Source organism: Eptatretus burgeri, chromosome 3, assembly GCF_056783735.1.
Source record: "Eptatretus burgeri isolate ZD-2024b chromosome 3, Ebu_testis_v1, whole genome shotgun sequence".
Lineage (NCBI taxonomy): Eukaryota > Metazoa > Chordata > Myxini > Myxiniformes > Myxinidae > Eptatretus > Eptatretus burgeri.
Window position 1 is genome coordinate 77966346 of NC_140963.1, and position 15262 is coordinate 77981607.

The 15262-nt window shown below is 47.4% G+C and overlaps 1 protein-coding gene across 12 annotated transcripts in view; it reads right to left on the reverse strand.

The window, feature by feature from the left end:
- LOC147030249 (histone deacetylase 4-like) overlaps positions 1-15262 on the reverse strand; it is a 168574-nt gene that overhangs the window by 60580 nt on the left and 92732 nt on the right. For 10 of the 12 annotated variants that reach the window (XR_015056279.1, XR_015056277.1, XR_015056278.1 and 7 more), the window contains 3 exons: positions 9388-9507; positions 7992-8107; positions 5891-6001 (listed from right to left, as the gene is read on the reverse strand). Coding sequence is in view for 9 of the 12 variants with exons in the window: in XM_085874116.1 (XP_085730242.1) it covers positions 5891-6001; positions 7992-8107; positions 9388-9507 (347 nt within the window). In the remaining 3 variants the exon portion in view is untranslated. The remainder of the gene's footprint in view (positions 1-5890; positions 6002-7991; positions 8108-9387; positions 9508-15262) is intronic. The other 2 variants (XM_085874115.1, XM_085874120.1) reach the window with 1 other exon arrangement.

Sequence of the window (15262 nt, forward strand, 5' to 3'; positions counted from 1 at the left end):
ACTAATGCCCCTGATATTAACAGCCTGGGAATTCTTCCACAGACACCTGCTCTACCTTATGCACAGTTTCAGAACATGTCATCTTCAGTTATCATAACCATCCTCCCACCAATGATACACTCAATCCTGTGGTGAGGTAGTTGCTCTGAAACAACTTGCATTCTCCTCCTGGAAGGCAAGCCCAGATCATTCCACAAAGCCCGCAACAAGTGTCTCCACTTTCAGGAGAGCCAAAAACAACATCAGTCAAACCTCAAGATTGTACTTTCAAACTTGTCTCCCTCCTCTAAAACCTGGTGCTGCCGTGTCAAGTCTGTCTCCGGAGTGTGCTCCCCTTCCATCCCTTCCCACTCTTCAAATGGCACCACAGCCGACTCCACTCGTGCGAAGGCCGAATGCCTCAATTCTGTGTTTGCGTCCACATCTTGCGTCGCCAAGACCTCATTCTCTGTTCCCACCCTCCACAGCCATACCCAACTGCTCCTGGTCTTTTGCAGAAACACAATCCACTTCATCAAATATAAAAAGCTCTATTACAATCCACATCATAAAATATATAAAAACAAAAATCCATATCAACAAATACTTAAGCCTTACATGCATACATAATAAATGTATGCATGCAAGGTGCACCTGAATAGTTGCTTGCAGTCTGTTAAGCTTGCTGCACTCAGATATATAAAGTTCTTTCTAACCACTGACTCACTCATTCACTCACTCACTGATATAAATGTTTATTGCTTTCTATGTGTGCTCGAAAGCTGGAAAAAAAAATTCAAAAGTATTTTTTATCAAATCCACCATCCCAAGAATAAAAAAAAAACTAAATTTTTAAATTAATTAAAAAGATCACAATCCCAGGAAGAGATGGAGTTATCCGGAATCTGTATGGGGAAAGCCGAGCTTCTTCCCCACTCCTGTTCTTCCACAGTCACACCCCACCTGACCAGACCCACGGGTTCTCCTCTCCTCCAAACTCGGCCACACGGAACGTGATGGGTAGTTCACCCTGCCACGCAAGCTGGGGCTGTGCTGGGAGCCTCCTACAGGATTCTGCCAAGAGTACTGGTATTTCTTCTGTCTTCTGGATTCCCTCTGTCTGTTCTACCTTGGTGTGAATGTGGGTGTAGTTAAGGCATTACATATTTAATGAATCCCATTTGCTGTTGGTTTGGTGGGTGCACATGTCAGAAGTGGGTTAAAGGGTTTAAAAATATGATATTATTCTTGATTTTTATTGCTTCGTGTGCAATTTCTGCCCTCACCACACACACACACACACACACACACACACACACACACACACACACACACACACACACACACACACACACACACACACACACACACACACACACACACACACACACACACACACACACGACCACTATTCTTGTTCAATATAGTATACCTGGTCTCAGGGTGAATTTGGGTCATGGTGATCATTCGTTTGTAATTAGGAAAGCCCGTTGAGTTAATTGGCTACGGATATCAACGCCGTCACTCAGACCGACACGTCTCTCGACTCGCTCAGCCGGTAATAATTACAGATGAGGTGTGTGGTAACAATTTGCATAATGCCTGACTGATTTGATGGTCCCACCGGCACAGTATCGGAGTGAAGAGACCCGTAATCCGGTCGAGAACGGCTGACACAGCTGGCCGTTATGCTCACGTTGAAGTGACCCGCCGGATTCGTACTCGTCAACTGGAACTAAACCGTGCAGCTACAACAATATAAAGCTACGTGTTACAATGCACATAATCACATATTTAAAGCTTATTACCTCCACCACCGAAGGTGGACGGAGGTTATGTTTTCACCCCAGTCTGTCTGGTTGTTTGTGTGTATGTCTGTGAGCAGGATCTCTCAAATAGTTATGAATGGATTCAGACAAAATTTGGGGGACAGATTCGTCTCAAGAATGAGTCTCAATATTGAAGTCATTAGATTTTGGTGAAGATCTCGATCCAGATATGAGAAGTTTAAAGTGATTCTTCACCATCGAGAGATGGAGCCAAAAACGATATGCAGCATGATATTTCAAAAAGTTTGGAAGGATGATGACAAAACTTGGTAGATGAGTTGGGTATGTGACAAGAATAAGCTGATTAGATTTTGGTCCAGGACCTGATGCAGATCCGGCCTATCAGTGGGAGAGAAAATGTAAACTATTCAGCCTGGCGGAGGTATGCGCTCTTCCGAGGGCCGTTCTAGTATTTATTATGTATGCGCGTAGGATGCACCCGAGTCTGCAAGCATGCCAAAACTAGTACTTTATAGAGGTACTCAATTGAAAATACATGTTATACCTATGACCACCACGTTGCATTTGTGGCCTATGTTAGCACATCATTTGCAGACATACAAATGGACAGAAGCACATTGACCGGTACATGCGAAATCAGTCGCAGCAACCTTGCCCTCTCTGTTGGCTTCTAGCTTTTGATTGGTGAACCAATTCAGTGGCCCAATATGCAAATTCTGTTCAAATTTCAAGTCAATCCGATGAAAATGGATCATTTTGTGACCTTAAAATTTGACCTCGAAAACAATAGGCTTCTCGCTATCGATTAGCTTTTCCAGGTTGTTAAGTTTCTGGAAGATCGGTGAAGAATGGCAACCTGTGCGTAATCGATATACAGACAGAGGCAAACAGATGAAATAACAGAATAACAGACCATACCAAGCAATATATTTGCAAATCTTCAATTTCACAAGTAACAAATGAACCCAAATGCAATACCCTCTCCTCTGGCGAGGGTAAACATAATAGACAGACAAATACAAATGCATTCCTTGCAGGGGAAACACACTTTCACTGCACATTCCCCGAATATTCAATGGTACATGCATGCAGAAGATGTGTCCATATACTGGTAAGGTAGGGGATACACAGCAACACCACAGATTCCCCCATTGTTTGAGGGTACACATACATCAGATGTGTCCATCCGCCTGTAGGATACACTCTGACAGCACTCCGGTACAGTTCATGGGCATTCCTCAATATTATTATGGCGGCCTATACAACAGGTTGCAGTGAGAATATAATTATCATTGATTTTACAACAAATGCATTTGTGAGCAGTTTTTCACATCTATCTATAATTCCAGCAATCTGTGTGTGTCTCTGTGTGTGTGTGTGTGTGTGTGTGTGTGTGTGTGTGTGTGTGTGTGTGTGTGTGTGTGTGTGTGTGTGTGTGTGTGTGTGTGTGTGTGTCTGTGACCGCTGTTTCTCGACAACCACTGATCCGATCTAATTGAAACTTGCCAGGTATATTGCTGGGGACCTGAGGATGTGCCTTTTCAAGGTTTGATATTAATCGGACAAGTGCTTCCCAAGTTATGGCCATTTATTTACCAACCAATGACAAGACACGTTGCTGCGGCCATTTATTTACCAAACCAATGACAAGATATGTTCCTGCGTAGGCGTGGCCGATGGGGAAAGGGCACCATTTAATTACCGTGGCGTAGGAGTGGCAATGGTCAATGGCAGCGAATGTCATGGCAAGCAAAGACAGGGAGGTAAACTTGATTTTAATTTGGATTTTAATTAACTCTGTGTGTAAGTATCACAGCAGTTGTTACTTCAATGCAAGTGATAATTCGTGGAATGCATGTGAACATTCCGTACGGGCACGTACCACTTCCAGATAGTGATGACTTAATGTATTCTAATAATTTCTCGATTTCTTATCCGCATTTATAGATAAACACAATGCCCCAATCCAGTCGTCGTTTACGAGAGCGAAGGAACGGCCTGTGTGGTTGTTTGAGGTTTTTTGTTGTTTTTGGTTTGCACGTACGGCCACGCACGTACGGGCACGTGAGAGTGAAGGAATGGCCTGTGTAGTTGTTTCTGGCATGCAGTTTGAAAGTTTTTTTTTTTGCACGTACGGCCACGTACTAGTGTGTTTAATTTAGCAAATAATCGGCTCTGGATGAAAGCTGTTTGTTGAAACTTTAAGTAAAGCCAACCTATTGACCTGAAATCTCATAAATAGCTGTCATATTCCAGTCCATGCCATTTTAGATTCATCGCATAAACATAAAGGCTAGCTCACAGGTGGTTATACAATAGTTTCCATTAACAAGGACATCCTTAGACAATGGATAACGTCACAAAGGACGTTTGAATTGAACCTAGCATTGTCGATTTCTGAGTATTGAGAGGCGCCAACGGCAAGCTGAGGATGACGTACAATTACTCACATAAACAAACCGGAATGCGGGCCTATATAGATCGAGGGTATAAATCCACACAAGCCTGTACTGCCTGAGGCTCTTGCAGCATCTACAAAGGTGCACTTGCACACTCTGAGGACTAAATGCTATCTAAAAATATATAATTTGAAGCTAATTATTACCAACAGCCAGATGCAACTCCCACTGTGCTACCGGCATTCTTGAACAAGTTCCAACAGTCAGTAATACCTTAACCACGGATGGAATTTCCACTAAAAACCTTCCACAAAGTGCTGGCATCTTGTACAAATCCATCACACCAAAAATATCACAGTTAAACTCTCGAAATGCTGGTGTTCCACAAGTAAAACAAACACCTAAATGCTTGGCTGAGATAATCGATAATTAAACTTCTTTATGTAGTTTTACAATGTGTGGTTAAAAAGACAAAAACAAACAACTACGACTCTCTGTGAAACTCCTTGTTATAAGAATGTATGCTTTACCACCCCTGCATGTGCAGCATCATTCCTGCTCTATAATTGCAGTAAGTACCTGGTTTGAAGGAGCAGATAAACAATTTGGATGCACCAACCAGTAGGAAAAAAAAACAAAAAAAACTTCAGCGATTTATAAAATCACCATTTTACTTACAATAATAACCCTGAATCATGGCGTTCGATAAAAGAATTCAAGAACTTTTAAGGATTGACTGATATCAGAAATACCACATGGTGACGGAGCCACATGGGGAGGGCTACACACAGGGGTGGCGACAACAATGCCGACACACGGGGATGGCGATGGAGACACATGGCATGACATGACGGAGACATGACAGGCGACGGCAACGGTGTCACAGAGCGAAAGACAGAAAAAGAGGAGAGGACAGGAGAGGAGAGTAGAGGAGAGGAGAGTAGAGGAGAGAGAGATATGTCTTTCAAGCCAAATATATATATATATATATATATGTCTCTGTCTCTCTCACCCTCTTGCTCCAAAAAGACCATCTGGCAAACCCTCCCATCTACTTTCTTACTAACTCTCTTTAAGAAGTTCAGTCACTCAAACTTTTGGGTCTTTCTATCAGCCACATTTTAAAACACATGTTCCTTGGGAAAAACACATTTATAAGTTTTCCTCCAAAGCCGTCAAAAGTCATTCCTTGGCACGCATGGACTCTTATCCACCCACACGACCTTCATCTACGGCTTTACGGAGTACTGCTCTCCCCTTTGGGCTGGCGCCCCTGCCTCATTTCCTACTCAGCTTGACACTCTGGAAACCAAGGCCTTCAAAGATCATTGGAATCTCCTGTGATGAAGCCGAGTCTATGGGCATTTCACTTTCACATCAAAATCAAGTCAGTGGTCTCCCTGTTTTGGACCACCTCCGTTGTGGTCTTGTAACCCCTGCTCTTGCTGTGCTTTGCCCATAGACTCAGGGTTGGGGATTACACCATATTTGTGTACATTATAAATACGAACTCCAATTGTATTTAATCTTTAAACGTATTAAACGTTGCAAGCAATGTATTGAAGCGATAGGAAAAAGTCAAACAATAACGACAAAGGAGAGCACAACCTGAAGTAAAGATTAAGTTTCAACAAATAGTTTTACTTGAAAGGTTAAAATATGCTCCTCATTCAAAACGAAAGGAGTGTTTGACTCCGGACAGATCAAGGGGTGGAAAATCACCTGTGGCGTCGAGGCCGCTTGTCCGAGGGAGATGTTAGGCAATGACGGAGACGTGTACAAGTTGGACTGGCTCGTGGAGCCCTCTGGGCACCGGGCTAGCACCGCAGCATTCTGCAGACAGCAAACCCCAATGACGTAGGGGGTTAGTTAGAGTACACCAGGTACTGTTACGAATTTGGAAGTTTACTGCACACAACATACAGGTCCTATAGATCAGTTATATCGGTAAGTACGTGTTGCCAGTTAGGGTCCCGTCCCTTGTCTAATGGGTAATTAAATGTTCATGCGCTGTGGAGTTATTTTGACAGTTAGGGTTTTTCTTTTATATTTTTCCACCAACATGAACTACAACAGCTGCGGACCACTCGAGCTCCGAAAATCCTCTGTTCCCGGCATTCTCCGAGCTCACTAGGGGAAAGGTCATACCCCCACCCACCGATTCGCTTGGCGGGGCACCAAGTAGAGGAAAGGTCAAGCCGTGCCGAGAATGAATCAGGCCTGAGGAGTCCCGCCCGAGAATGATCCATGCCCAAGTGAGCCACGCCGGAGAACGAATCACGCCTGAGTGAGCGCGCCGGAGAGGATAAAAAGGAACAGAGAATCCTCGCCGGCAGCGTCTTAGAGCGTCTTGGAGCATCTTCTTCCTCCTCCTCCTCCTCCTCCTCCTCCTCCTCCCAATGATCAAGAGCTTGGGCTTCAGAGACACCATCCACTACCGGAGTGGCAAGGGTGTGCGCCGTCTCTCGGAGGGATACGGAGGCATATTGACTGCCAGGATGAGCGCCGAGCAGAGCTGAGGCTGATCGCGGCTCGCCAGAGTCTGGATTCGGCTCGCCTCTCGCTGGGGCCCGGGTCGACTCAGCGCGAAGACCACACAAGGTCCGAGGCAGGTTCTGGTCTTCAGCTCGTCCTTTCCATCCGAGCTGGAGGTCTCAATAAAGACCACTTTGGTCCGATTATTTTGGGTGTGTGTGTGTGTGTGTTTGTGGCACCAGTATAGTAAGTAATTAATTGTTAAGTGCCTTGCTGTACATACATGCCTATTAATATTCAGATAACTCTGCTCTTCTGTGTTCCCCTCCCTGCCTATTGTTAAATAAACATCCCCCTTTGTGAAATGTATCCGCTCGTTCGTGTTCTTTCCTCCATTGGCTTAGCGTGCTGCGTGTTGGAAAATTAGCCAGGCTGTTGCCGCTGTAATGGGACATTTGGACCGGCGGATCTTGGTGATCAACCGCTCGGGTCGCACACGGTTCGAGTACGCTAAGCGGCTTGTTCCGTATGGGTGCCGTCGAGGGTGTGGAGACTCGGTAAATCGCCACGTGGTTATCTAGGTATTTTGAAAATTGGCAAATAACCCTGTACCACGTGTCAGAAATATTGACGCTTCACGGTCTGATAAAGGAAGCCGTACTTTTCGGAGTTTTCAGAAAAGATACGATCTAAATTCCGGGTGATCGGCGGAATCGACTCTACGGCTCCATCTAATGGTCGTGCTCATAGCAGATAGCCGGCCCCGCAACATTACATTCAAGCACTCAAAAAGCCAGTTAAGAAAGAGCGAGAAAGCTTTTGGGAGCACCAGGGTGGTAAACAATTACTTAATTAACAGATGTCAAATGTACTTCGGGTACGAGAAACAATAAGTGCAAGTGGTGACCTGCCTGTACTCTTTACATGACACATCCCTTACCATTATGCTCAATCAGGTTAATCTACATACACCAACACAGTTGGAAAAGAAAAAGGCAGATTTGGGGGAAGAGGGAGTAGGGTCAATTGACAAAATAAAAATTCAGAAAATATAGGGAAGAGGAAAGATAGAGGGTAAAACATTAGATTGAGGAGGAAATATGAGTGAAGAAGTCGGGAGGTAAAGGGGAGATGTTGAAAGTGCCACCATTTATACATACGAAACATGCATTTCATCCTTCGAGGCACAATGATGCTTTGTCTTCCAAACATCCCGGAAGCACAGTTCGGTTGAGAAAGACCAAGGAATGTGTGATTGTGGTTCGGTCGAGAAAGACTAAGAAATGGGTGATGGGGGGTGGTTCGGTTGAGAAAGACCGAGGAACAGGTGACGGGGGTGCATACATACCTCAGCGTGGATGTTCGGGACCGAGCTCGTTGTGCCATTTAAAGCGGAGATGTTGTTGTAACTGCTACTTGGTGAGCTCTGTTCTGAAGCCGGTGCACTGCCCACTGCCCGAGCATCTACAGGTGAAAGGGAACTCGTTTTGACCTTGACTTAAAGAGCATCACTGTCATCACATGGCATTGTGATGTGGTTGGCCATGTATCCATAGAAAACCGTTTTACCAAGTGGTAATATGTCCTGGAAAATGGCACGTCAATCTCAGAAAAATAAATGGATATAACAGCAGACAGCTTTGTTTGGATTCGATCTCAACACGACTCAAGTGGACACTTCTCACGGTCCATCAGGAACGCCCAACCACCCACTAGTGATTGAGTTTATCATTATTTAAAACAAAAAAACAAATGATGGAAAACAGCAGCCTACTTGGTCAAGCTAACCTTGCACAGAAGGCAGGAAATCCTAAAATACCCTCATCTTTAATAAATAATTTGTTACCTTCAACAGTTCCTTTGATTACTTTTAAATAAATCATAAAATGCAGCTTTTACAAGCTTAGCACTGACAAGTTAATTACAAGTTAATCAGTCAATCGCCAGCACAGCTCACACTCTACATTGTGGTGCAGGTGCACGAGTACAGTCCAGGTGCAAATCCAATGCAGCATCTGGCCAGTTTGTGCATTTTGCTCATTTCCCCCTTAGGTTACAGTTTGACTCTTTGATCCCAGAGGGTTGAAATCCTGTTTACTACTACCATGTTTGTTTTTGCATCGTCAACCTATGTCTTTGTAATTCATGTAAAAGTATGCTGGTGTCTCCTGATGTCCTGGTTCTGCAGGTTATTTGTTGACAAGATCATCCATTAACCTTATAAACAATGTAGATAAAGGTCATCTCCAGCAAAATGTTTTTTGTTGTTCGAGACAAGGGTTTCAAAGTTGAATAATTACATGAAATTAACGTCAACTTCTATACAACCACACGAAATAGCAGTGGGATAGTTTACCAATAAAAAAATTTTAACTCGAGGAAACAACTACCAACGTGTACCACTGACATGGTTCATCAAATACAACTATATAGTACAAGGAACCAAGAACCACTGAACGACCTCATGGAGCACACACAGTCAGGAAAACAAGTTATGTGCTGATCTAATAAAAAGAAAAGTTAAAACGAGAGGTTCCTCTTCTCAATGATAATTAAGGGTGATCGTGTGAGGAGCTGAAGTCGCAGGAAAAGGTAAAAGGTATCATGACCCACAATAACATTTACAATGCACAGCACAGCTCAGCACAGCACCAGTGAAATGTTATCCCAATAAAAATGCATAAGTGCCTGCAGAATTTTCGAAGGCTGCCCTTTACGAAAGGTTAGCATATCACTTTCCTCACCAGGCTCAATTAGATGTCGTTTGCTGCCCTCTGAACTGGCCTTATGGCTCATAGGGCTCCAGCGCATCTCTGAGACCTTCTTTCGTAGCAAGGAACGCACCTTCAGGTTGGGTTCTGACACTGCAATCACACGCATGGTGGTACACCACTCGCTGTCTACCGAGATTCAAAGACTAGAGGCCAGGAGAGCAAAACAACAGGCATCTTTACAAAGGTACTTCTCCAATTCATCAAACTAGCATTCACAAAGCCATAATTTTAAGGTTCAGAGAGAGAGAGAATGAGGTCACACAATGCAAGGAAATATTTCAGGTTTAAGGGGAGAATAGAGACTGGAGGAAAAAAGAAAATTAACACAAATGACAACATAACCGATTTAGAAATAAATGGAGCACTTTCATAACATGAGAAGAGTAAGAGGAATCAAAACCAAACTACATGCCGAGCACCAAAGGCAAAAGGAAAAGCGTGGACAGACTAACCAAGAAGGATCCACTCTGAACAAGTGGACAGAATCGAAGTTTGAAAACGTCAATTCGATGATATATTAACATCATAATATAATGCGCGTAAGCCTGGAACTTCTAATACACTTTTCTCCGAACATATTCTGTTCATACTTCCGAAATCTTCACATTATGTGTTCCATGTATTTACGCAGGTGATAGCGGATTCAAAAAATCGAATATAGATATAATTTTCAAAGAGGGAATCGATGACGTCACAATCAGCAGCGTTTGGCGGCAAACCGACGGCCGGGTCCCAGACAACGTGCTTTACTTAACCAAGTCCATGAGTTCAGGACGTTTGTTCAACTCAGCATTTACTACTTTTATCCTGCCATGTTGTTAATCTGTTGATGGAGGTAATATAGAAACGATGAATATGTCAAATCGTTCGTGTTACTCATCCGGCACTATGTGTCAAGGCCAACAATCTAAAGCGACCGGTCTCAAACGCTACCGAGGGCACCCAGACACACCACCAATATGAACTGAGCTGTTGAATACGGTACAAAACATCCAAAGAAACTACCGTAACCGAGTATTGTGATCCGTCCTGTCCCCCATACCCGTCGTAGATGGGTATCTGCTCGTTCAATTAAATTCCATATTAATTTGCTTGGATTCGACTAAACCTGCCATTTTCATGCACTGCCATGCTGTGAATGCAAAGGTCGAACTTGCACATGTTCCACCTGCGATTCAAATGTTAAAGATCTCCTAATGGTTTTGTGGAAGAGATTAAGCACGTTGGTCGAATCCCAAAATTCCTGAACAGGGTGAACAAATTGCCGAATCGAACCCTTCTTGTTTAATAACCACCAGCCTGAGCTCCAGGTTTGGTGAGCTTCCCATAGGAGACCAGATCAGATCTTGACATGTACTGGGAAATCTACAGGATCGATTAATACTGTTGCGGTCTTCGCGCCCGCCGGCGTGCGACGGCCACGTAACTCGAATCGCGGCACGTCGCCCACCGGACGGACAATCCAGTCGTGACCCTCTCGGACTAACGCCGGGAACCAGTCACGGGTGGACCTTTCGGTCACACCGCGATCGAGCCAATCAGCCCCCGCGTGGGATAGGGTTGCTCGCCAAATTCGACCTACCTAAGTACCCACGCGGAGGGTAGACCGGGCGATCGCACCTCGCCGCAGGTCGACTTCGGACACGGGCCACTTAAGCGACCCGTTCCGTACTATCAGAATAACCGAGCGGTGTTATCGTCGACCTCGACGGTTCGATTAATTATCGGGCGTATTCAGCCCACTACCAACCCTTTACGTGAAGCAAGATGGGGATTCAATGGGAGAAAAGACGAAGCGAAGCGGGAAACAGTTCAACAATAAAGCACATTTATTCGCGACGAACGGAAAGCACACAAATACAATTCCACCAAATGCACACAAAAAAAAGAAAACACAATTCCATTTACACAAAAAGCAAACATAAAAGTGAAAACAGTGCAGAGCTAATACCGACTACCGAGCACACGGCAACACTTATACAATTCTACTTCACAGACGGCGCCGACAACACATACCCAAAACCAAGGAAAAGAAATCCCCCAAGAATGAGGTAGGCCTGGGGCCGAGACCGGGTCGGGCCTACCCGTCTGGTGATGAGACGCGGAGCGGCGATGGCCCCGCAACCCGCGGGCCTCGTGGACAGTGCCTGGCAGGGGGTGGGAACGGGGCCCCCTTGGTCGCACTATCTCAGCGCGGGGGGAAACAGGAGGGGGTTGCTGATGCTCGGGGTATAGAGGATCTTTATTATGTGCGACGAGCGTCTCCACCTCGGCCAGGTCGCGCTGTCGGCCTCCCTCGGGTGCAGCTTCCTGCACGACGCGAGCACCCCCTCGTCTGGTGTCGCCGCCTTTCCACAGCTCCGTCCCCTCCGTTCCGACTCCAACGCACACGACGAGCAGCTCCACCGCCCGCGAAGTCTTGACTCTCTGTCCGTTCTTGTTTGCGACTCCTCGTTCTCGTTCTGCTGACTCTCTCCTTACTGACTCTCTCGTTCCGACTTTTACGACTCCTTTGACTGACGAACACCGTCCTTTTATCCCCCCGTAACTTCGCCTTTGACCCCCTCCCTTTGACCTTTCACCTCGCTCCCCATTGGCCCGAGAAAAAGTGGGCGTGAAGGCTTTTTGATCCACAAATTTGCATATATCGATCGCCCTGGGGGCGGGGCCAGTTCGCCCCTCGCTCACCGATTGGACGGCAAAAAGTGGGCGTGTGTCGTTTTCGATCCGTTTTTGAAGCAGAAAATCCGTGATTTTGTACACGCTGTTCAACGTGCGCCCTACACGAGTCCAGCATCGGTGCCCATGAGTGGCGCGAGATGACGGTGATGCGATGGTGGCGAGTTGTGACGGTAAAGGTCGTGGCGGTTGTGGTGAAGCGGTGGTTGTGGTCGGTGGTTGATGTTGTGGTTGTGATCATGGCGGTTGGTCCAAAATAAAGATAGTAAAAGAAAAACGGCTATCCTAAAGAGTCGCAGCACGTATAAATGACATGTATTCCCACTAGACAACGGGTTTGGGCCTAACTACACATGCACTTACCGAGATACCTCACCTAAGGGACCTGAATGGTGGTTTGCGAATCTGGTAACCACAACACTACCCCCTTCCCTTTTTACAGACTCGTCCCGAGTCGTCAAATTTTCGTGTGCCATCATGTGTAGTTTTCCCCTAGTACATTTTACCTACGGATCCCTGAGTGCGACATTCATGGTATTCGTGTCCCCAAAATAAATAACCTGAGGGCTGCGTAACTACCTAAACAAACTCACTCACACGGACGACTTAAATAAAATTGCCGGCGCTAAGACATACATGCCGGGGGCGCACTCATATGTACAGTACATCTTAAGCTTAACTTACAAATTTTACACTAAACCATGGCCCAGGATCAATGAACTCTGCAAAAAGAAAGCAGTTAGCAGGGAGCCAGGCTGCCCGCATGCAGTCTCTGGCTCAAAACAATGCAGGTGACAGGGAACGTGGCTGGCTGCTCACACGCAGTCCAAGGCCTTCCCTTTTGAACTGAACTCAGTGAACCACAACGGTGCTTGGGCTGCACAACGCAGTCTCCGTGCCAGCTCAAGTGGCACACGCAATGAGCACAACGAATGGATGCATGAATGGATGGACGCAAACACGGTGCACGGGCCGCCACTGCAGGCCCGTGTTGTAGCTGCCAACAGGGCAGTTCTTGCAGCTTGCAAACTGTTGCCTTCTGATCCTGGCGCACATGGAAACGAACAGGGGGGGGGGGGGCAAAGCAAAAATTGAACGGGGCTGGTGAACGTGGGCAGTGGGCATGGCATGGCAAGGGCAGCAGGCAAACACAGCCCGCAGAAGAACTGGCCGGCACAGGCCTCGAAGAAAAACAGCCAGCAGATGAACTGGCCGGCACAGGCCTTGCAGCACACAGCTGCCGATGAAGTTGGCCGGCCTCCGCCTTGAAGCAAAACACGGCCAGCCGATGAAGTTGGCCAGCCTTTGCCGTTCAGTGGAGGTTGGTGGAGGGAGTGCGGTGGTGCTGGCCACTCGGAAGGCGGGCTCGGACCTACCTACCTGTCTCCCTCCCAACCTATCGCCTTTGCCTGTCACTGTACATACCCACTCCCTTAATTTGTCAAACCCCAATTTAGCCCCAACTTATTTTTTTATTGTTTTTATTTTTACTCCCCCACTATAAATCGTCCCCTAACCCCCTTTATCGTCTTTGTTCGGCTAACCTATCCTGTCACCTAGCCTACTCCCAACCCCTACGTTCCCTTCCCGGAGGGGAATAAGGGAGAGCTAACGTCCTGTGTCGAGGCCCAACGAAGCCCCAGAATGGCCTCCCCAGAGTTCGGCGATCTTACCCAAAGTGGGTCCAGCGGCCCACAACGACAGCGAGGGGATGGATGGTGCGGAGGGGTACATCTCCTAATCTACCCTAACCATTTAACTGTTAAACTACCCCGGGGCTTTCAACAAGCGCCTCTCGCTTAAACTATTGGTTCTAACAACCCAGATTCCCGTCGCCTGTGTTGGTGTCCTCACAATTTCGGGCCTCGCCCCCCAATTTTCTCTCCGTGCCCTCACACGGTCTCCTGGCTGGGACACGTGGCTCCCTTTGGCAGGCACGACCCTCTGCCGATTCTCCCGCTATGGCACCCCGGGCACTACACTGCCTCCGAGCCTACCAGCTCCCTAACACCGGGAGTGCCCCCATGGCACCTCCCCTGAAACGCACACGTGGCAGGCCGGCCTCCCGGGCCCCTTTCCGAGGGTCACCCGTGCCCACTGCACTGCCCACGCAGCTAATGGCGCCCCGGGCCCCCGCACCAAGCAGGCGCACCCGTGCCCACTACTCTATCCCGGCCCCCCATGGGCCCATGGCCTACCGCGGCCGACTAGCCTGGTGCCCGGGGTACCCACTCAGCGATACTCACCTTTCGCAGCCACGCTCCCAAGCCCGTCAACAGGGCTCCTGCACCCCTCCAAATGGGTCTCGAGCCTACTTTCCCACCAACAACAAAACGACCTCCATTTTTCAATTTGACTAACCCAGCTAACTCACTCTACACTGACCCCGGGGTCCCTTGGGCGGGAGTCACTCCTCCCCCCAATCACTCATCGCACCATGCATTCCCCATTCGCTCCATCCACACAGACCCGCTGGCCTCACTCACTCATCATGTACTCACCTCACAACTCTCCAACTCTTCAACACACACACCGCTGAACTCTGCCATCCTTCTAACTACTTCCCCTAACTAACTCGTGCTCCCACGTCGTCCCTTAAACTACAGCACGTTCCTTTTAACACTACGTAGCTAAGCTACGTCCCCTCTACACATTCATAAGTCTGTCTCTGTCTCCAAATAATCCCATTAATCAATTTCCCAGGGGGGGAATTTCCTCCCTTCCTACTGGGCTCGTGAACTCGTCGCAAGACTCTGAGAGCCCTGCGCCTCTGCGGGAGCGGCTGTTCCAGCACCGACTCCTCCGGCAAGACATATCCATGAGGGCGTAAGGTCGCCCTTGTAAGGCCTCAGGCGGTCCGCGTGGACGATCCGAGGGAGGGCTCGTGGTCCCATTTTAATTTTTAGGACCACGTCACTGACTTGCGCCAGGACAACCCCCGGGCCCTGCCAAGGTGAGGTGAGCTTCGGGCATCTGCCCTTCCTTCGCCGGGGGTTAAAGAACCAAATCTTTGCCCCCGGTGGGTATTTGCTCACCTGGCTCCGGTGGTCGTACCTGCGCTTCATTTTTATGCCCGCCTGTTGGAGCTGGTGTCGTGCGAAGGCGTGGACCTTCTCCAAGCCCTCCTCCAACCGACGGGCATAGCCCTCCCCCGGGGGCCTATCAA